The sequence below is a fragment of the Symphalangus syndactylus genome, chromosome 19, assembly GCF_028878055.3.
Source record: "Symphalangus syndactylus isolate Jambi chromosome 19, NHGRI_mSymSyn1-v2.1_pri, whole genome shotgun sequence".
Lineage (NCBI taxonomy): Eukaryota > Metazoa > Chordata > Mammalia > Primates > Hylobatidae > Symphalangus > Symphalangus syndactylus.
The window spans coordinates 25,536,290-25,552,626 of record NC_072434.2 but is presented as its reverse complement, the minus strand read 5'-3'; the positions used below and the strand labels follow the sequence as shown (position 1 = coordinate 25,552,626).

General features: G+C 34.0%; 1 protein-coding gene across 11 annotated transcripts in view; it reads right to left on the bottom strand.

Annotated features, from left to right (window-relative positions):
• Positions 1–16,337, bottom strand: part of DENND1B (DENN domain containing 1B) — a 292,006-nt gene that overhangs the window by 24,895 nt on the left and 250,774 nt on the right. For all 11 annotated transcript variants that reach the window (XM_055234175.2, XM_055234177.2, XM_063613729.1 and 8 more), the window contains 4 exons: positions 14,143–14,183; positions 13,341–13,409; positions 8,755–8,811; positions 7,762–7,869 (listed from right to left, as the gene is read on the bottom strand). In XM_055234175.2, coding sequence (XP_055090150.1) covers positions 7,762–7,869; positions 8,755–8,811; positions 13,341–13,409; positions 14,143–14,183 — 275 coding nt within the window. The remainder of the gene's footprint in view (positions 1–7,761; positions 7,870–8,754; positions 8,812–13,340; positions 13,410–14,142; positions 14,184–16,337) is intronic.

Sequence of the window (16,337 nt, the reverse complement as noted above, 5' to 3'; positions counted from 1 at the left end):
CCATGACCAGCGGCCATATTCTCAATGGACTCACTGGCCCTGTTTTCAATAAAACCAGAGAAGGATCCTTTCCCTGGAGTCCTGTTAGGCTGGGGCTGCTGTTGGAACTGTCATCTTTACACAAAAGGGAAAAGGGTTGGGTTTTACAAATGTGGAGCCTAATTGGGAGATCTTCATGGCTGTACCCTTGACATTTATTTAAGCCTCATCAACAAAACGAGCAATAGCCATACTAATTAGCAGACCAGCACACAAATTACTATTTGTTGGAGGTGGACTATAGATTCACAATCTATTCCAAAGATAAGCTAAATAATGGAGAACAGGTTTAAAACACAGGCTTAGAACTTTGTTCTTTTCTACAGCACACAGATTGCAAAACTTCATAATGTTTTACTTTAAAATACATTCTTGGAATTCAAATGATCATAATCCCATTTTCATCTTTTGAAAAACAGATGAAAATAAAGTCTCTCACTGACAAGTCTAGCTGGAAACTGGAAATGTAAAGTTCTTTAGACAAGTGAGATCCACTTCTGAAATGAATAATCAAATGGACTAGGAATAGGATGAGTGAAGACTATACTCAATTTTACTCACAATAAAATGACATACTCAAGGTCTTATAAACTTATAAATAAGATACTTCTTGGTACAGTAAGTTTTATATTTCTATTCAAGTCATATACTGGGATCTATGGTCATCCCTACTTAGAATGAAGACGGATAATTTTCGGAGTCCTAACTACTTTAATGATTAGAGATTATTAGTGATCCTGGATTATAACTACCAAGAGAGAAATCAGATGGTGCCACTGCTACAGAGACCTGGAGTTCAAGATATATGATACGGTAACCATAAACAAACAGCTACCGATTATCAAGTACCTATTATGTGGCAGATATTTTATATATTTTATCTATAATGCCTGTAGCATCCTGGGAAAATAACTTGTATTATTATTTTACAAATGTAAACATTAAGGTTTAGGGATATTTTGTTTTGCTCAATGTTAAATCCTAGTGCCTTTTTCAAAGTTAAGCTCTGTCTGGCTCTAAACTCCATATCCTCATTTCTAACTATCCCTCTTCTACAATCACTCCATCCAACGTAAAGGCATGATAATAGTGGTTAGGTACCTAAGTTCTAGAATCAGTCTGCCTGCTTTTAATTCCTATTCTGCTATTTATTACTTGTAGAACTCTGGGCACATTTATTAGTCTCCATTTGTTTCTAAATCTGAAAAATGGGGATAATAATTCTTGCCCCATTTTTGTTGGATTGTTGGAAGTTTTAAATGAATCACGTAAATACAAACATACACAGACAGCCTCACTGTTATCACAAAACTGTCCATCTTCCCCAGGTCTTCTGAGGCTGCTCTAGTGCATTTTTCTATTATTTCAACTGTATAAAATTGAAGTTTGAAAAATAGCAGTAGGAACATGAAAATTATCTAGATTACAAAATCACAAAAGTCCCTGCAGAAATTTGCCTTTAGGCAATTAAATTCACCACTTAACAAATCTTTTTTTTTTTTTTTTTTTTTTATTATACTTTAGGGTTTTAGGGTACATGTGCACAATGTGCAGGTTTGTTACATATGTATCCATGTGCCATGTTGATTTCCTGCACCCATTAACTCGTCATTTAGCATTAGGTGTATCTCCTAATGCTGTCCCTCCCCCCTCCCCCCATCCCACAACAGTCCCCGGAGCGTGATGTTCCCCTTCCTGTGTCCATGAGTTCTCATTGTTCAATTCCCACCTATGAGTGAGAACATGCGGTGTTTGGTTTTTTGTCCTTGCGATAGTTTACTGAGAATGATGTTTTCCAGTTTCATCCATGTCCCTACAAAGGACATGAACTCATCATTTTTTATGGCTGCATAGTATTCCATGGTGTATATGTGCCACATTTGGATACTTGAGCCAGTTCTAACATGACAGTGACGCTACTCTTCAGTAGCTTTACAGTAGGAAGAGTGTATTTTATTTCCACTTGTACCCGTTTTCACCTTTTTTAATGAGGTTCAACAGCTAGTTGAGGTTCAGCTAGTAAACTAAGCTGTCTTTGAGAGAGGTATTAATGAGACTGAGCATTTCAAATAATAGAAATGGCACAGAAAAGACTAAATGAAGAAAACGAAATTTCTGTCTTCCAAAACAAAAATCTTTGCCTCTGCTAGGTACCTCCACCAGTATGTGAGCTCTTGTGACACTGAAAAGATTTGTGGATCTAAAACATCTACTCTATTTCTTTGGAATGATTGGGTAATTCATAAGCAACTTTTTAAAAACCAAAACTTTGAGGATTATGAATCATGTAGCTGTGCTTTTCTCTTCTTTTTGGTTGTGCAGGGAATAGGCCTTAACAGCTTCTTACTATATTTAACATTTTCTCCGCCTTAAAACTTACCTAATTTTAATACAGTTTAATCTTTTTATGGTTCTTTGTAAGATATTAAAGTATTTTTGGAAATAGGTAGAATATAAATGAATAGACATTAGTTTCTCTGACATACATATTGATAACTAGACTTTGGCTTTAACCACATCCAAATATTTCTAGAAATATTACATATTTAGTTGAAAATCTTAATATGCTCAGATCCCAGTATTATTTTACTTGGAGAGTTAGGAGTAAGAGAATTCCTGGATTTGGTAATCATCATACGACAGTATGCCCGTGGCTCTAGCATCAGCTTTCTGCCTCTTCCATAACATACTGTATCATATTTCAGTTAAATCAATGGGGCTCGATTATCTCCAAAAAAGCGAACCAAAGAAGCTTCTGCAATATCAGACTGCAAAGAAAAGGCAGCAGACTACGGCTGATGCCTTTTGATTTCCTTGCCCAATGTGCAAATATAGTACCCTAAATTCATTTCCACCTGTAGCCTTTTTTGTTAGTGTAAGTAGCTCAATTCTCAGGAGAGAATTAAGGCAACATCAATCCATTAGGGTAGGCTGACCTTAAACTTATCAAACCCCAGATTTGTGGCACAAATTTCCAGCCTCCAGGCCTTTAAAAATGCAGATCTGTTTTTGTTATTTTGCAAATATGACTTTTTGGCAAATAGCATTACAGCAGTTCCCCCTTACCCATGGGGCATATGTTCCAAGACCCCCACTGGGTACCTGAAAGTACAGTTAGCACCAAACCCTATACAAACTATGTTTTTTCCTAAACATACATACCTATGATAAAGTTTCATTTATAAATGAGGCACAGTAAGAGATTAACAACAATAACTGATACTGAAAAAGAACAATTGTATTAATACTCAGAACAGCATGTAATTAAAAGTTTATGAATTATTTATTTCTGAGATTTTTCATTTAATATGTTTTGACCACACTGACTGCAGGTAAATGAAACCTTGAAAAGCAAAATAGTGTGAAGCAATTAGAAACAGTAGACATCTTATGAGATATTGTCACAGTCCTTAAAACCACTTCTCTGAGAACTGCTTCCCCTGTTCACCCCACTCACCCCTACTGCCCTTCCTGTGTCCTTGGTAACATGGTACTCTCCTTGCCTCTCTGGCTGGAGTTTACTGAACCAAGGATTAATGCCTGGTCCAAGTGAGCTGATTACATTCTTCCTTAAGAAGCTGGATTCTAGAATTATTATCCATTTCTAGTGGCTGCTTCAACTGAGGGCCTATAAGATCTGTGTCAAGGACACAGAGAAGCTGAGAAAACCAGTCTACAGAATGCACAATGAACAAATAAGCAGAAAGAACAGGCCAAGCATTAAAGGGGGAGTGGGAGGGGAGGAGAGAAATGAAGGAACAGGGGAGGGGAGAGGGAGGAAGATGAAGAAAAGAAGAGGAAGAAGAAAAGGGACAGAGACAGAGAGAGGAAGAGAGGGAGAGAGAGACAGGGAGGGAGAGATGGGGAGGGAGAGAGGGAGGGAGGGAGAGAGAGAGAGAGAGAGAGAGACAGACAGACGAGATGAGACTAGACGAGACGAGACGAGACGAGACGAGACGAGACGAGTAGGGTAGGGAGAGAAGCTGATATTCTTCCCTGATTACTTTTTCCATTTCCTAGTTCTAATCCTACTGGAAGCCTAGATATATTCCTGCAATTAGATGTCCTGAAGAATGCTTATATCCTTATAATAAATGGCTTGATATTATTTTATTTAATTTGTGAGTTTGCTAACACTATTAAAACTAAATAATTAAAATCAAGGATTTGGAGATAATTTCAATGTAAACGTACCCTGCTCTGCTTTTATAAATAAACTGTTGGCCACCAATTGGCTATCATTTCAAAGTAGTAACAACTCAACATCAATTCAAAGAAGTAACATTAGTAATGCAAGATAGCATGGACTCTGGAAGCCTTGGGAAAAAAAAAATAAGGGTGAAATGTAGCAGAAAACAATTGCTAGAGGGCCCAAAATTTAGCTCTTTGTTAAATACATATGTGAATCTAAAACTAAAAAATCAAATTTCAATTACAGAAAAAAATGCAAGCAAAATACTAAATTATAATAGATATTAATAGGCAGGATATGAACTCTTAAAAATTTTGCTATTAAGATATATACAACACAGGCCGGGCTCAGTGGCTCATGCCTGTAATCCCAGCACTTTGGGAGGCCGAGGTGGGCAGATCATGACATCAGCAGATCGAGACCATCTTGGCTAACATGGTGAAACCCCGTCTCTACTAAAAATACAAAAACAAAATTAGTCAGGCGTGGTGGCGGGCGCCTGTAGTCCCAGCTACTTGGGAGGCTGAGGCAGGAGAATGGCGTGAACCCAGGAGGCGGAGCTTTCAGTGAGCCGACATCGCACCACTGCACTCCAGCCTGGGGGACAGAGCAAGACTCCGTTTCAGAGAAAAAAAAAAAAAAAGATATATACAACACACAGATATATTTACCTACTTATATAATGGGACACATAACGAATAAAAAGAAACATATATACTGGGTATACATGTTTCCTGAAACTCAGATATTTATCATTTGAAACCTAAAGATTGTTATTCAGATACTATCAACATTTGCATCACAATTCTAAACATGTACGTTTAACAAATTCCTATAGAGCAAGTAGGAAAATCATGTTAGAATTCTTAAAGAATAAGCCCTACTCCTCTCAATTCCTGTTATAGTTATTGCTGTCATGTCTACTGTAAACCATAAAATGCTAATCAATGCAGATAACTGAATTAATGATAATACATAGTAGCCCTGAAGACTTAGTATAAGTATACACTGAATGGAACCCATTATTCTATAAGGTTTTCCATAACCTAATACAATTTTCTCTATCAGAATGTACAGTGTGAGGACTATAGTTAATAGTACTGTATTGTATACTAGAAAATTACTAAGAGAATAGATTTTAGGTGTTCTTACTTTGCAAAAAAACAGGTAAGATAATAGATGTATTAATTTGCTTGAGTGTAGTAATCATTTCGTCATGTATATGTATATCAAAACATCATGTTATACACGTTAAACATATATAATAAAAAAAGAAATTGTCTCTAGAAGTTAACAGAAAACAAAAACAGAAATCAGTAATGTATTTTGTAATTACATTATCATAAAAATGCTATGCATGTTAAAGGAAAGAAGGCTTTAAAATTGTTTTTAGATCTACTTTACAGCATGGTGAATATAATTAAGAGAGTACTGTGCATTTCAAAATTGCTAAGAGAGTAAATTTCAGATGTTCTTCCCGCAAAAAATGTTAAGTATTTGACGTGATGGATATGTTAACTAGCTTTATTTAATTATTCCACATTACATTCATGAATCATAACATTACTTTAGACCCTATAAATTTATATAATTATAAACCATCAACTTGTAATGAAAAATAAATTAATTAAAATATGAGGAGCTAATAGTAGTTGTCGTAAATTGAAACTGGTATTTAGGAAACGTGTTTCTCCAATATAAATCATTTTTTTTTACATCTTAAAGTATCCTATAGGTAACAAAGATCTCATATTCTTTTTCACAGAAAATCTACTCGCCACGGTAAAGATAACCTAAATGCTCCAATATTAAGCCAGTAAACATTTTACAACAGTATTTGAGATGTTAAAGCTTGAAAACAGACAAGAATTGAACATATTAGTGGTAGGAAAAAAAACAACAGAAAAATCAACAGCAAATCCATTATTAGTTCACACATTAATAAATGTTCTCCAGTTAACAGCAGTAACAAGAAAAGGTTTCTGACTTCTGGAATAATTATTTTATTGAGGGTTTATTTTAGAACAGACAATCAGTATTGACTATCAGTATGCTACAATTATGTAATTCTAATGTGAAAATATCAGCTTAATAAATGAATAAATCAGAACGAAATAGTATGTTACAAAAATAGTCCCATGAAGGTAGAGAATTTTTGTGTTTTCCTTTTATATATACCTGGTATCTAGAAAAGTGTCTGGCATATAGTGTTGATGAATGACTGAATTGATGGGATTTTTTTTTTTTTTTACAAAGGCCTAGAGTTTCAGTACAGCTTCACTATCCTTTCCCATTCTTCAAGACTGTTGTTACAGTTTGAATTTTGTCCTCTCAAAATCTCATGTTGAAATTTAATTGCCATTGTAATGGTATTAAGAAGTGGGACTTTTAAGAGGTTATTGGGCCATGAGGGTTCCACCCTCTTGGGTGGGATTAGTGCTGTTATAAAAGGGTGAGTTTGGCCCCCTCATCTCTCTTGCCTTTCTGCCTTCCACCATGGGATGACACAGCAAGAAGGGCCTCATAAGGTGCCAGTGCCTTGATCTTGGACTTTCCAGCCTCCAGAACTGTGAGAAATAAACTTCCGTTCTTTACAAATTACCCAGCCTCAGGTATTCTGGTACAGCAGCACAAAATGGGCTCAAAGACAAAGACCCATGGAAGCACCTTATGGCCATGTATACTTCTGTGGTGCCTGGCTATCCAGGAAAGCTAACTGAGCATCAGAGATGGGTTTTCGCCTCCTTCTGCCACTGATCAGTTATGAGACTTATGGCAAGTGTTGTGACCATTCCAGCTATCAACTTTCTCATCTGCAAACTTTGGCAACTGTTATAAATGAAGCTTTGCAGCCACTTCCAGTTCTGTAATTTTGTAGCTAGAGTCCACTCAAGAATTCTTTTTTGAAGCTAGTTTCTAAGGCCACTTAAGATACAATTTGGTATATACCAATTTTGTTTAGTTAGAGCCTTCATAAATGTACTTATGAAAAAAAAAAACCAGAAACACTTATAGCTATGATTCTGAACACTCTGTCACTTGAAACAATATTTTAAGTAGCATCAGCATATAAAAAGAAGCTTTAAATATTTATAGCAAATAAAATAATCTAACTTTAGAAAAGGATAGACTTATAGTAGTTCAGATTAATTTCTATAGACTATTTTAATGGCCAAATACCCATGTATAAGATTGATTTTATTTTTGTAGTAAAGGAATCCTGTGATTTCCAGTTTATCATCAAGCTATTCACACTCTATAAGAATTACACATTCAATTGTCTTTTCCCTCATTGGACTATCAATCTATGAGGGCATGGGCTAACAAAGCATGTAGAGACTGATATCTGAAACATTTGACTCTCAATCCCCTTGTAGCCTTCCCAGGTTCCACGTACTCCTCCCCTTGACCAATACTGCAGTTTTTCTTATAAGATAAAAAATTAATGGATCCAAATTGTTCCCAAATAATTTATTGGAATTATATAATTTGAGAATGTGGAGGAATGCGGGGTAAACAACCTTACTTACCTGAGCAAGCTTACGCTTTTCTGAGTTTCCTCCCTTTTCATTGTGTAATTTGTAAACTGGTGTATATTGTACAGAACTAGAACAGGTCCCATAATCTTCTTCATTTTCCTACACATGAAAAATGTACCAGCAATAATTATAAAGTACTCCTTTTATTACTAACGTATTAGATTAATAAACAAAGTATCTCATATACATACAAGTAGCAAAATAACACTTCAGCTTTAAGTGTAAAGAATCTATTTAAGAAGTGCATTTTTCTATAATCAAAATTAATAAATTTAATTAAATAAGGTTAATGATCTTAATTATTTATATTGATAAATTTAATTTAATAAAAATAAATAAAACTCTTTGATTACTTTGAATAATCTGAATAAAATTTATAAAAAGATAATTTGCTATCACTACAATGGAAGATTTAAGTAGTATGTTTTCTCCAAAGGTAAAAATTCAAAACATAACAACTGATAATAAAATCTGCGAAGATACAAATTAAAATAAACACACATACACACATATTTACATATCTGCAATATTCATAGCTTAAATACATACATAATATTTTGTAAATGAAGAACATTCTTCATTTTAAAGTAACTACTATTGGAATGAGACTATCAAAACAAATGATGGCATTCCTGGGTTACTTCTACACAAAAGATATCTTTTAAAAAAATTCTTAGCATAAAGCAAGAACTTCAATTGTGATATCAAGGCAATTAACTTTATGAAAACATACATCCTGTTAAAACATGTTTGAAGATTTCCATAGTTCTGTGATAAAATATTCAAACAGTAAAGAGATTATTCAGTGAATGCATACAGAATAGCAGATAGTTGCCAGAGGGCTTGTTATAAAAAATACATTCTTGAACAAAGGGCTAAGCGTATTTCAAATGTCATTAAAAACACAAATTTCTAATTTGTAAGTATAAACTTCAAACTAATACAAAAATCAAGGTAAAATGGAAAAAAATGAATATGACATACCTTGTGTTTTAGTTTACTCTTCACTTCCTTTAGTCCCAGCTTTGCATGATTTTTTGCCTAGAAAATGATAATAAATGTGCCTGGCTCAGGATGGTTCCATTACCATTTAAAGAATAAGTATACAAGATCAAATTTAATGACAATCACTAACTATTCATATGATTTAGAAAAAGAACAGATTATAATCTCACACTCTATTTTCAGGGATACACATATCACTTACTATTTTATTACACCTAAATCAGTTGGTAAAACCATTAGTCTCTTCTTTGTATACAAGCATCATACGAAGGCTAACATTTAGACTATTTTGTTTCCTAAACTATAAAGAACACAAAAGGAATAAACCAGATTACTAATGTTAAAACTGTAACAAACTGGAGGAACAGAGAAAGTACATCCCAGCAGCAAATTATTTGGGTAGATGTTTGAACTTGAAGAAACTCTGGCAATTTTACAAAGCTTTATTAAGAGCTTTTACAGGCAGACACAGAATTTTATTAGCAGAGCCATCTTAATGGAATGGTATTTCATATATAGTTTTACTGGTAAAAATTAAAAGTCATTTAACAATTTAAAGCTATCCTCATGTTTCACAGGGAACCTGGCCCCAGCATTTGAGTTTCTCGCATCCTGCTGTGATTCCTGTGGGGTATAACTTAAGACAACTGGGGGCTTTCATAAAAGCCTTAGCCTTTGTTCCACTAGAAATTCCTACTCACAGTGGCAAAGGTGAAAAACAAGAGAAAAGGAATTCATATTTATTTTGTTTCCTAAATATATGACTGTGTGCTGGGTGCTTAGCATGCATTATCTTAGATAGTTATCACAACAATTCTGTAAGATTAGTACTACTATGATCACGTTTTAAAATAAGGAAAGTGACTCAGGGAGACTGTAATCTAGCTAACTATCCTCAAATCCACCTGATCACACTAATCTTTTCAGATGCTCTTTAGTATACAGAGTTGAAGCTACTACTATCAGTCTCTTCCATGGTTCTATAATTCCATAGTGTACTGATTAATTAAAATAATTGTTGTCCTATGTCCTCCTCTGACTTCCTTCAGATTACCTGGAAGACGGGATATAGGTTCTCTCTATCCTTTTCAACTTACCAATTTGAAGCTTAACAAAATGCAAGTATTCTCCAGAGAAATGCTCCAAGCAAATGGCTTTGGTAATAATTTAAAATGGAGACCTAACAAGAAAGATGACTCTGAAAACCATTTAGCCAAATAAAATATGAATTCCACTTTGCTGTTATTCTTAAATTTATACAAGTGTATATGATAACTCTAGTTTTCTTTATGGCCCCCATCAGCATAGAAAAACATATGCATGAAAAGTATAGGAAAAAATTTTTAACCATAAAAATAAGTATAAAAATGTTATAAGAACAGGATGGAATCATTATTTGCTTTGACAAACACATATTCAGTATTTCTGTAGTATGTTCAAAGTGCAGAGCAAAGTGATAGGAAAACAAATATAAAAGTAGGGACAGTATCTCTTACTGTACCTTCATGTTCTGCTATAACTCCAATGATGAGTATAAGGCCTAGTTCATGATAGGCACTCAAATAATTTATTGAATAAATGAGATAGAGGTAAAAACATGATTCCTACTTTTGAAAAATTTACCATCTATAGAAAACCAAGGTAAGTAAATTCTGTTATACCACACAACAGAAATTGCGAGTTTTATTCATAGCAATTTGTGGTCAAAGAAGGAATTTCAATGTACAGATTTCAGAAAATGAGCAGTCTGGAAAAATCAGTTTTAGATACAACTACAAAGGTCACAGAATGACTGACTTACCTGCCCCAAACCTCTCGATTCAGGGATGGTACGATCACAAGATAAATGATAAAAGAGATTAGGTATATTCTAAAGATCTTGATTCACCTGAAATTAATTTAGGGAATAATTCTCCAGAGTAGAATTATTATTATTTTTTTTTCTGAGACAGAGTCTCACTTTGTGGCCCAGGCTGGAGTACGGTGGCACAATCTTGGCTCACTGCAACCTCCACCTCCCAGGCTCCAGCAATTCTCCTGCCTCAGCCTCCCAAGTAGCTGGGACCATAGGAGCATTCCACCATACCTGGGTAATTTTTGTATTTTCAATAGAGATGGGGTTTCACCATGTTGGCCAGGCTGGTCTCAAACTCCTGACCTCAAGCGATCCACCTGCCTTGGCTTCCCAGGTGCTGGGATTACAGGTGTGAGCCATAGCACCCGGCCCAAAGAATAGAATTTTTAATTTGAAAAGATTTTACTTCCTTGCAGAGAAGGGTTCAAAGTAAAATACTCCACTGATTAGAATGATAAATTTTAAAATAATGAATAGGGTTTTGAACATGTTTGCTTCATTGCTGTGCTTTTGTGAAAAATATGAGTGAAATCAAGGCAAGACACATATTTGGCAAAATAATACAACTTCTCTAAGCCTAAAAAAAACCCTCAACTGCCTGCTCCAGAAGCAAATGAAGGGCTATTGACTGTGAAACCATTTTTAGAATCTTAAATGAATGTGAGAAACAAGGATCAACATTACTTTGCTTTTTCACATGGTAGTTGTGTGCTATTTCATTGTAAAAAAAAAATCTTCAAAAACTGCACTTAAACCACCAGAGAGGTTTCCTAGGAAAGCCATAGAACAACCAAACAAAACGCAGAGGCTGAGGTTTCTAAGGGAAAATGATAACCTTGTCTTACTTTGGCTTTATGGTTAGGGATCAAATAATTATAACTTTGGGACTGTAGTTTTTAATCAACTCTATAGATTAGCTTCCCTACTATAAAATTTAATATTTGAATGGAATTTTTAAACAGAAAGGGTGGCCACATTCATATCACAATTTTAAGTCAAGGAATAACAGAAGTTCTAAACTTTTATTAAAATATACTATTTTATTATTAATTCAATCACATCAACTCATTAACCGAGAAAAGCTTTTGAAGACAAATTCTTACAAAATCAAAACCCTTGCCTTAAATATTTTTAGAAATATAAAATATCTGACCTATTGAATTTTAAAAAAATTATTGAACACAACCCACTAGCTTCTCTCCTGAGAAGTTACTAGACTAGTATTAAGAGAGAAATGTACACGGACAAAACAAGTGTTGAAACAGAAGGTCCTACAGATACAAAAATATGTATATAAACATTTTTGTGCAGGGTTGAGAAGACAAAAATATGTATATAAACATTTTTTGTGTAGGGTTGAGAAGACAAAAATATGTATATAAACTTTTATTGTGTAGGGTTCAGAAAAATTTTTTCAGGGGAAATAATGTCTGAACTAAGTCCTATGAAATGAACTGGTGTTGACTAGGTGGATAAAGGCCAAGAAACTGACATTACAATTAATAGGAATGGCTTGAGCAAGAATCAAAAGGCAGAGGAGAATATCTTACATTCATGAAATGAGGAGTAGCTAAGTATCTTCAGAGATATGGAACGTTCTGAGGAGTAGGGGGAAAAGGAACTAGACATGAAGGGTTGGGTTTTGAAGGGTCTTAATTGTCATATTAAAGAGTTTTTTTACTTTATCATTTATTATTTACTTTATTATTCTTACTATTATTCCCGTTATTTTTTTCTGCAAGTCTTACAGCAGCGGTGTCCAATCTTTTGGCTTCCTTGGGCCACATTAGAGGAAGAAGAATTGAGTTGAGCCACACATAAAATACACTAACATTAACAAAAGCTGATAAGCTAAAAAAAAAAAAAAAAAGAAGAAGAAGAAGAAAAATTCCAAGAAAAATCTTGGAATGTTTTAAGAAAGTTTAAGAATTTCTGTTGCGGCTGGGCGCAGTGGCTCACACCTATAATCCCAGCACTTTGAGAGGCCGAGGCGGGCAGATCACTTGAGGTCAGGGGTTTGAGACCAGCCTGGCCAACATAATGAAACCCCGTTTCTACTAAGAATACAAAAATTAGCCAGGCGTGGTGGTGGGTGCCTGTAATCCCAGCTACTTGAACCTAGAAGGCGGAGGTTACAGTGAGCCGAGATCGTGCCACTGCACTCCAGCCTAGGTGACAGAGCAAGACTTCATCTCAAAAAAAAAGAATTTGTGTTAGGCCACATTCAAAGCTATCCTAGGTCGCATGCAGCCCACAGGCCATGGGTTGGACAAGCTTGCCTTGGAGACTCACTGAAGAATGTTAATAGACAGTCAATGCATCTTTGAGGGAAAAGATCTCGCTATATTTTTCTTTTTTTTTTTTTCCACTTGAGCCACAAATACACAGCAAGAATATAAAATGTTGTTAAATGAAATAATGATATTTTACAAAATGGCACCCCATCAAGAACTGTTTCAATTTGCTGCACAACTTTGCTGGTAGCTTTGAAATAAAATGAGAACCATTTTTAGATTATATAAAAGAAACTACCTTCTGCATGCAATGTTACAATTTTAACAATTGAATTTGCTTTGGTCAATATTAATCCTAAATTTTTTTTAGGTTTATTTAAAAAAAAATAGAAAATATTCAGAATTTATATGTCTATTGTCTAGGAAAATGTTTTATAATTTCATAAATAGGATTTTTAAATATCAAAAAAACTTACAAATTTATATGCTGTCCGTACAGCAGGCGTTGCTTTGGTCATTGCTGTGTTGAACAGTGCACCTCCCTTCTGCAAAAGGAAAACAGAAACATATTTCCAAAAACTTTTAGCCAAAATGTCCTGAAAACAAAGTATTATAGTAAATTGTATAAAAAAAGAAAGAGCTTTACTCACAACTTAAAGACCTATACAAATTATTTCATGTTCAGTGTTTTCAAGTTTCTATGTACTATAATTTCAAACAAAATGTACCCTTTCCATTTTGTTCTTTAGTTGATATAATACATCACTTTAAAGATCATTTCTTCCTTGAAGCTTAGGTAGACTTGAGCAATATGACTAGCAATTTGAACATATTTAAAGCTTAATAAGAAAGAAATACAAGTTTATCAGCTGTTTTAATATCGGGCAAATAAAGTCTCAGGCTGGGGGAGAAAGTTTCATATTTAAAAATCATATTAACAAAACTACATTACCACAAATTATAAAATTGCCATCAAATCCTACTAACCCACCTAATTTCTTCTTCTGGAAAATAATATAAGAAAAACAAAATTTGGCAGTAAAATCTTGCTTTTCAAAATGAGCCATTTATCTTTGGACCAAAACTTTCCATTTAAAAATTATCTTAATGAGTATCAACAAACTATAAACATAAAGTAAGAATATTTAAAATGTGACAAAATATACAAACATTTCAAATATTTCAAATAAACAGCATAAGTATAAACAGCATACTTTTGCTGAACATTTCTCCATTTATATTAGAGTGAAAGAATAACATTTGAAAGCTTATGATTACCTTGACTGTATGCACCCATTGTTGATATGACCTCGGGTTCCCTGGAATATATAAAAATGAGATGCCAGGAATGGTTGATCAAAAATAAATCTGTAAACCAAAATGTATCAAGAACTAGTATTTGAACAATTTTTAGTAGGCAAATTTTATATGCAATGTTGTAAAAGAAGCAATAAAGGCTATGACATCATAAGAACTAATAAATTGCTCTAAATCTTAGGAATAGAGTAATTCGCAATTTTAGGAATAACAGAGAATCACTTTTTCTTCATCCATATATGAAGCTAACAGTGTTCAATCTTCTTTCACTTTAATATTAGCCTCAGAGGAGAAAATATAACCAACCTCTCTTTTGAAATCCAAAATTCTTATGTTTTTCAAACTGATTTTTCAATGTTTAACATCTATGTTGTTTTGTAAACTTTGCTTCCTTTACACAGTTGGGTTTATTTGTTTTGTTTGTTTGTTTTTAAAATAATATTTCATGTACATAGGGAACTTTTAAAAAACTAGAAGAAAATTTAGAAATGCAAAGAACCTTGGCAACAAAAAAGCATTCTTCTACAGCTGCTAAATTAACAGAGATTAGTAGCTAACTTTATTTTAAGGTAAACTTGCAGTTTTAGTTTTGAAAATATCCTCTAGTTGTAAATCTGTAAGTTAGAAAACTATTACCCAAGGAAACGTGAAGCAAATGCAGCTTTTAGGTTATAGGCTGACATGATTATGAAAAAGCTCAAGGGCTAAGAAAAGTAGTTCTAATAAAATCTGGCGATCAACATATCTGGTTCCAAATTGATAAATAATTTAGTCAATAAGATGATATCAGAAGGTAAAAAAAGAAATACATATACAACTTATCTAATCTTTCCCATCAACTGATCTCAGTTAGATTTCAGCTACTTTCTTGTTTAAAAGCTTAAATACTCCCTAAGTCACAAGGGTAAAAAGTCACAGTAAAAAAACAAAATCCGAGGCCTGGTGTGGTGGCTCCCACCTATAGTGCCAGCTACTTGAAAGGCTGTGGCCAGGGCACTGTTTGAGCCCAGGAGTTCCAGGTTGCAGTGTGCTAAGATTATGCCACTGCACTCCAGCCTGGGAGACAGGGCAAGACCCCATCTCTTTTTTTTTTTAAAGTCCCAGTGGCTACTCAGACACTATCCAGTACAAAGAACTCCTAAAACATACTGTTCTCCTCTACTTTGTGGCTGTGGATTTTAAAAGATGTATCACCTTGCTCTTACAAAATAGAGACAAAATGATCTCAGCCCCAAAATTTCTTTCTAGCTGTTATCTTTGCATCCCTAATCAACATCAGGCAAGAAGTGTCCAGCTCTGGATTCACTTCTACATTTAAAATCTTACTCTAATTTAAAAGAAATATCAAAAAACAATTTTTATTCTGAAAAACATCTCTGACTACTCAGAACACAGCATTGCACCTTTTCTGGAGGATGAAATATGAAGACAAATTTTTTTTTCTTAACTTGTGAAACAACTACAGCAAAATGTAACTACCTAAAATAACCTTTGTAACAATAAGTTGCCCTGTTTAAAAGGTATGAGTTTCAGGTGGTATTTGGCTTGACTAAACTTTTAAAAGTATATTTCTCTTGTAAAATAATAAAACATTCCAAGTTATTCTACCAATTTATTTCTCAAAGAGATTTTTTAAACAACAACAAAAAAACCCCACAGATCTTTATTCATCCAGATTATTCATATGTGTTTCTTTCTGTATTAAAAAGCTCTCATCAGTTCATATACTTTTTACTTCTCTACTAAAAATGGTTGAGTGGAAATCACATATTTAAGACTTTGTTATTATTCACAGTATTCTGGAAAGTGTTTTAATTATTTTCCCAAAATGAATGTAAGAAAGTGGAAGAAGAAACACCAGTTTAGCATTCTGTAACCTTTGTCAATCCAGAAAACAATTTTTTTAAACCTCTGAACCACAAAGAAACTAGCTATCATAAAAGTTTCAAACTACTGTAGAAAGGTTAGGGTCTTATTTAGAACTATGAGGAATAAAAAAGCTAATTTTCAGCTCTGTACAAGTCATCGCATGTTTTTATCTACATTATTTGAACTGTCTTTTTCTACTGTAAAATAGGCAAACAGTGCCATAAGCAGTCAGTTCAATGAGAAGGAAGTGGGCTTTGGAGTCCAATGGACCTTTGGAGCTCAGGCCT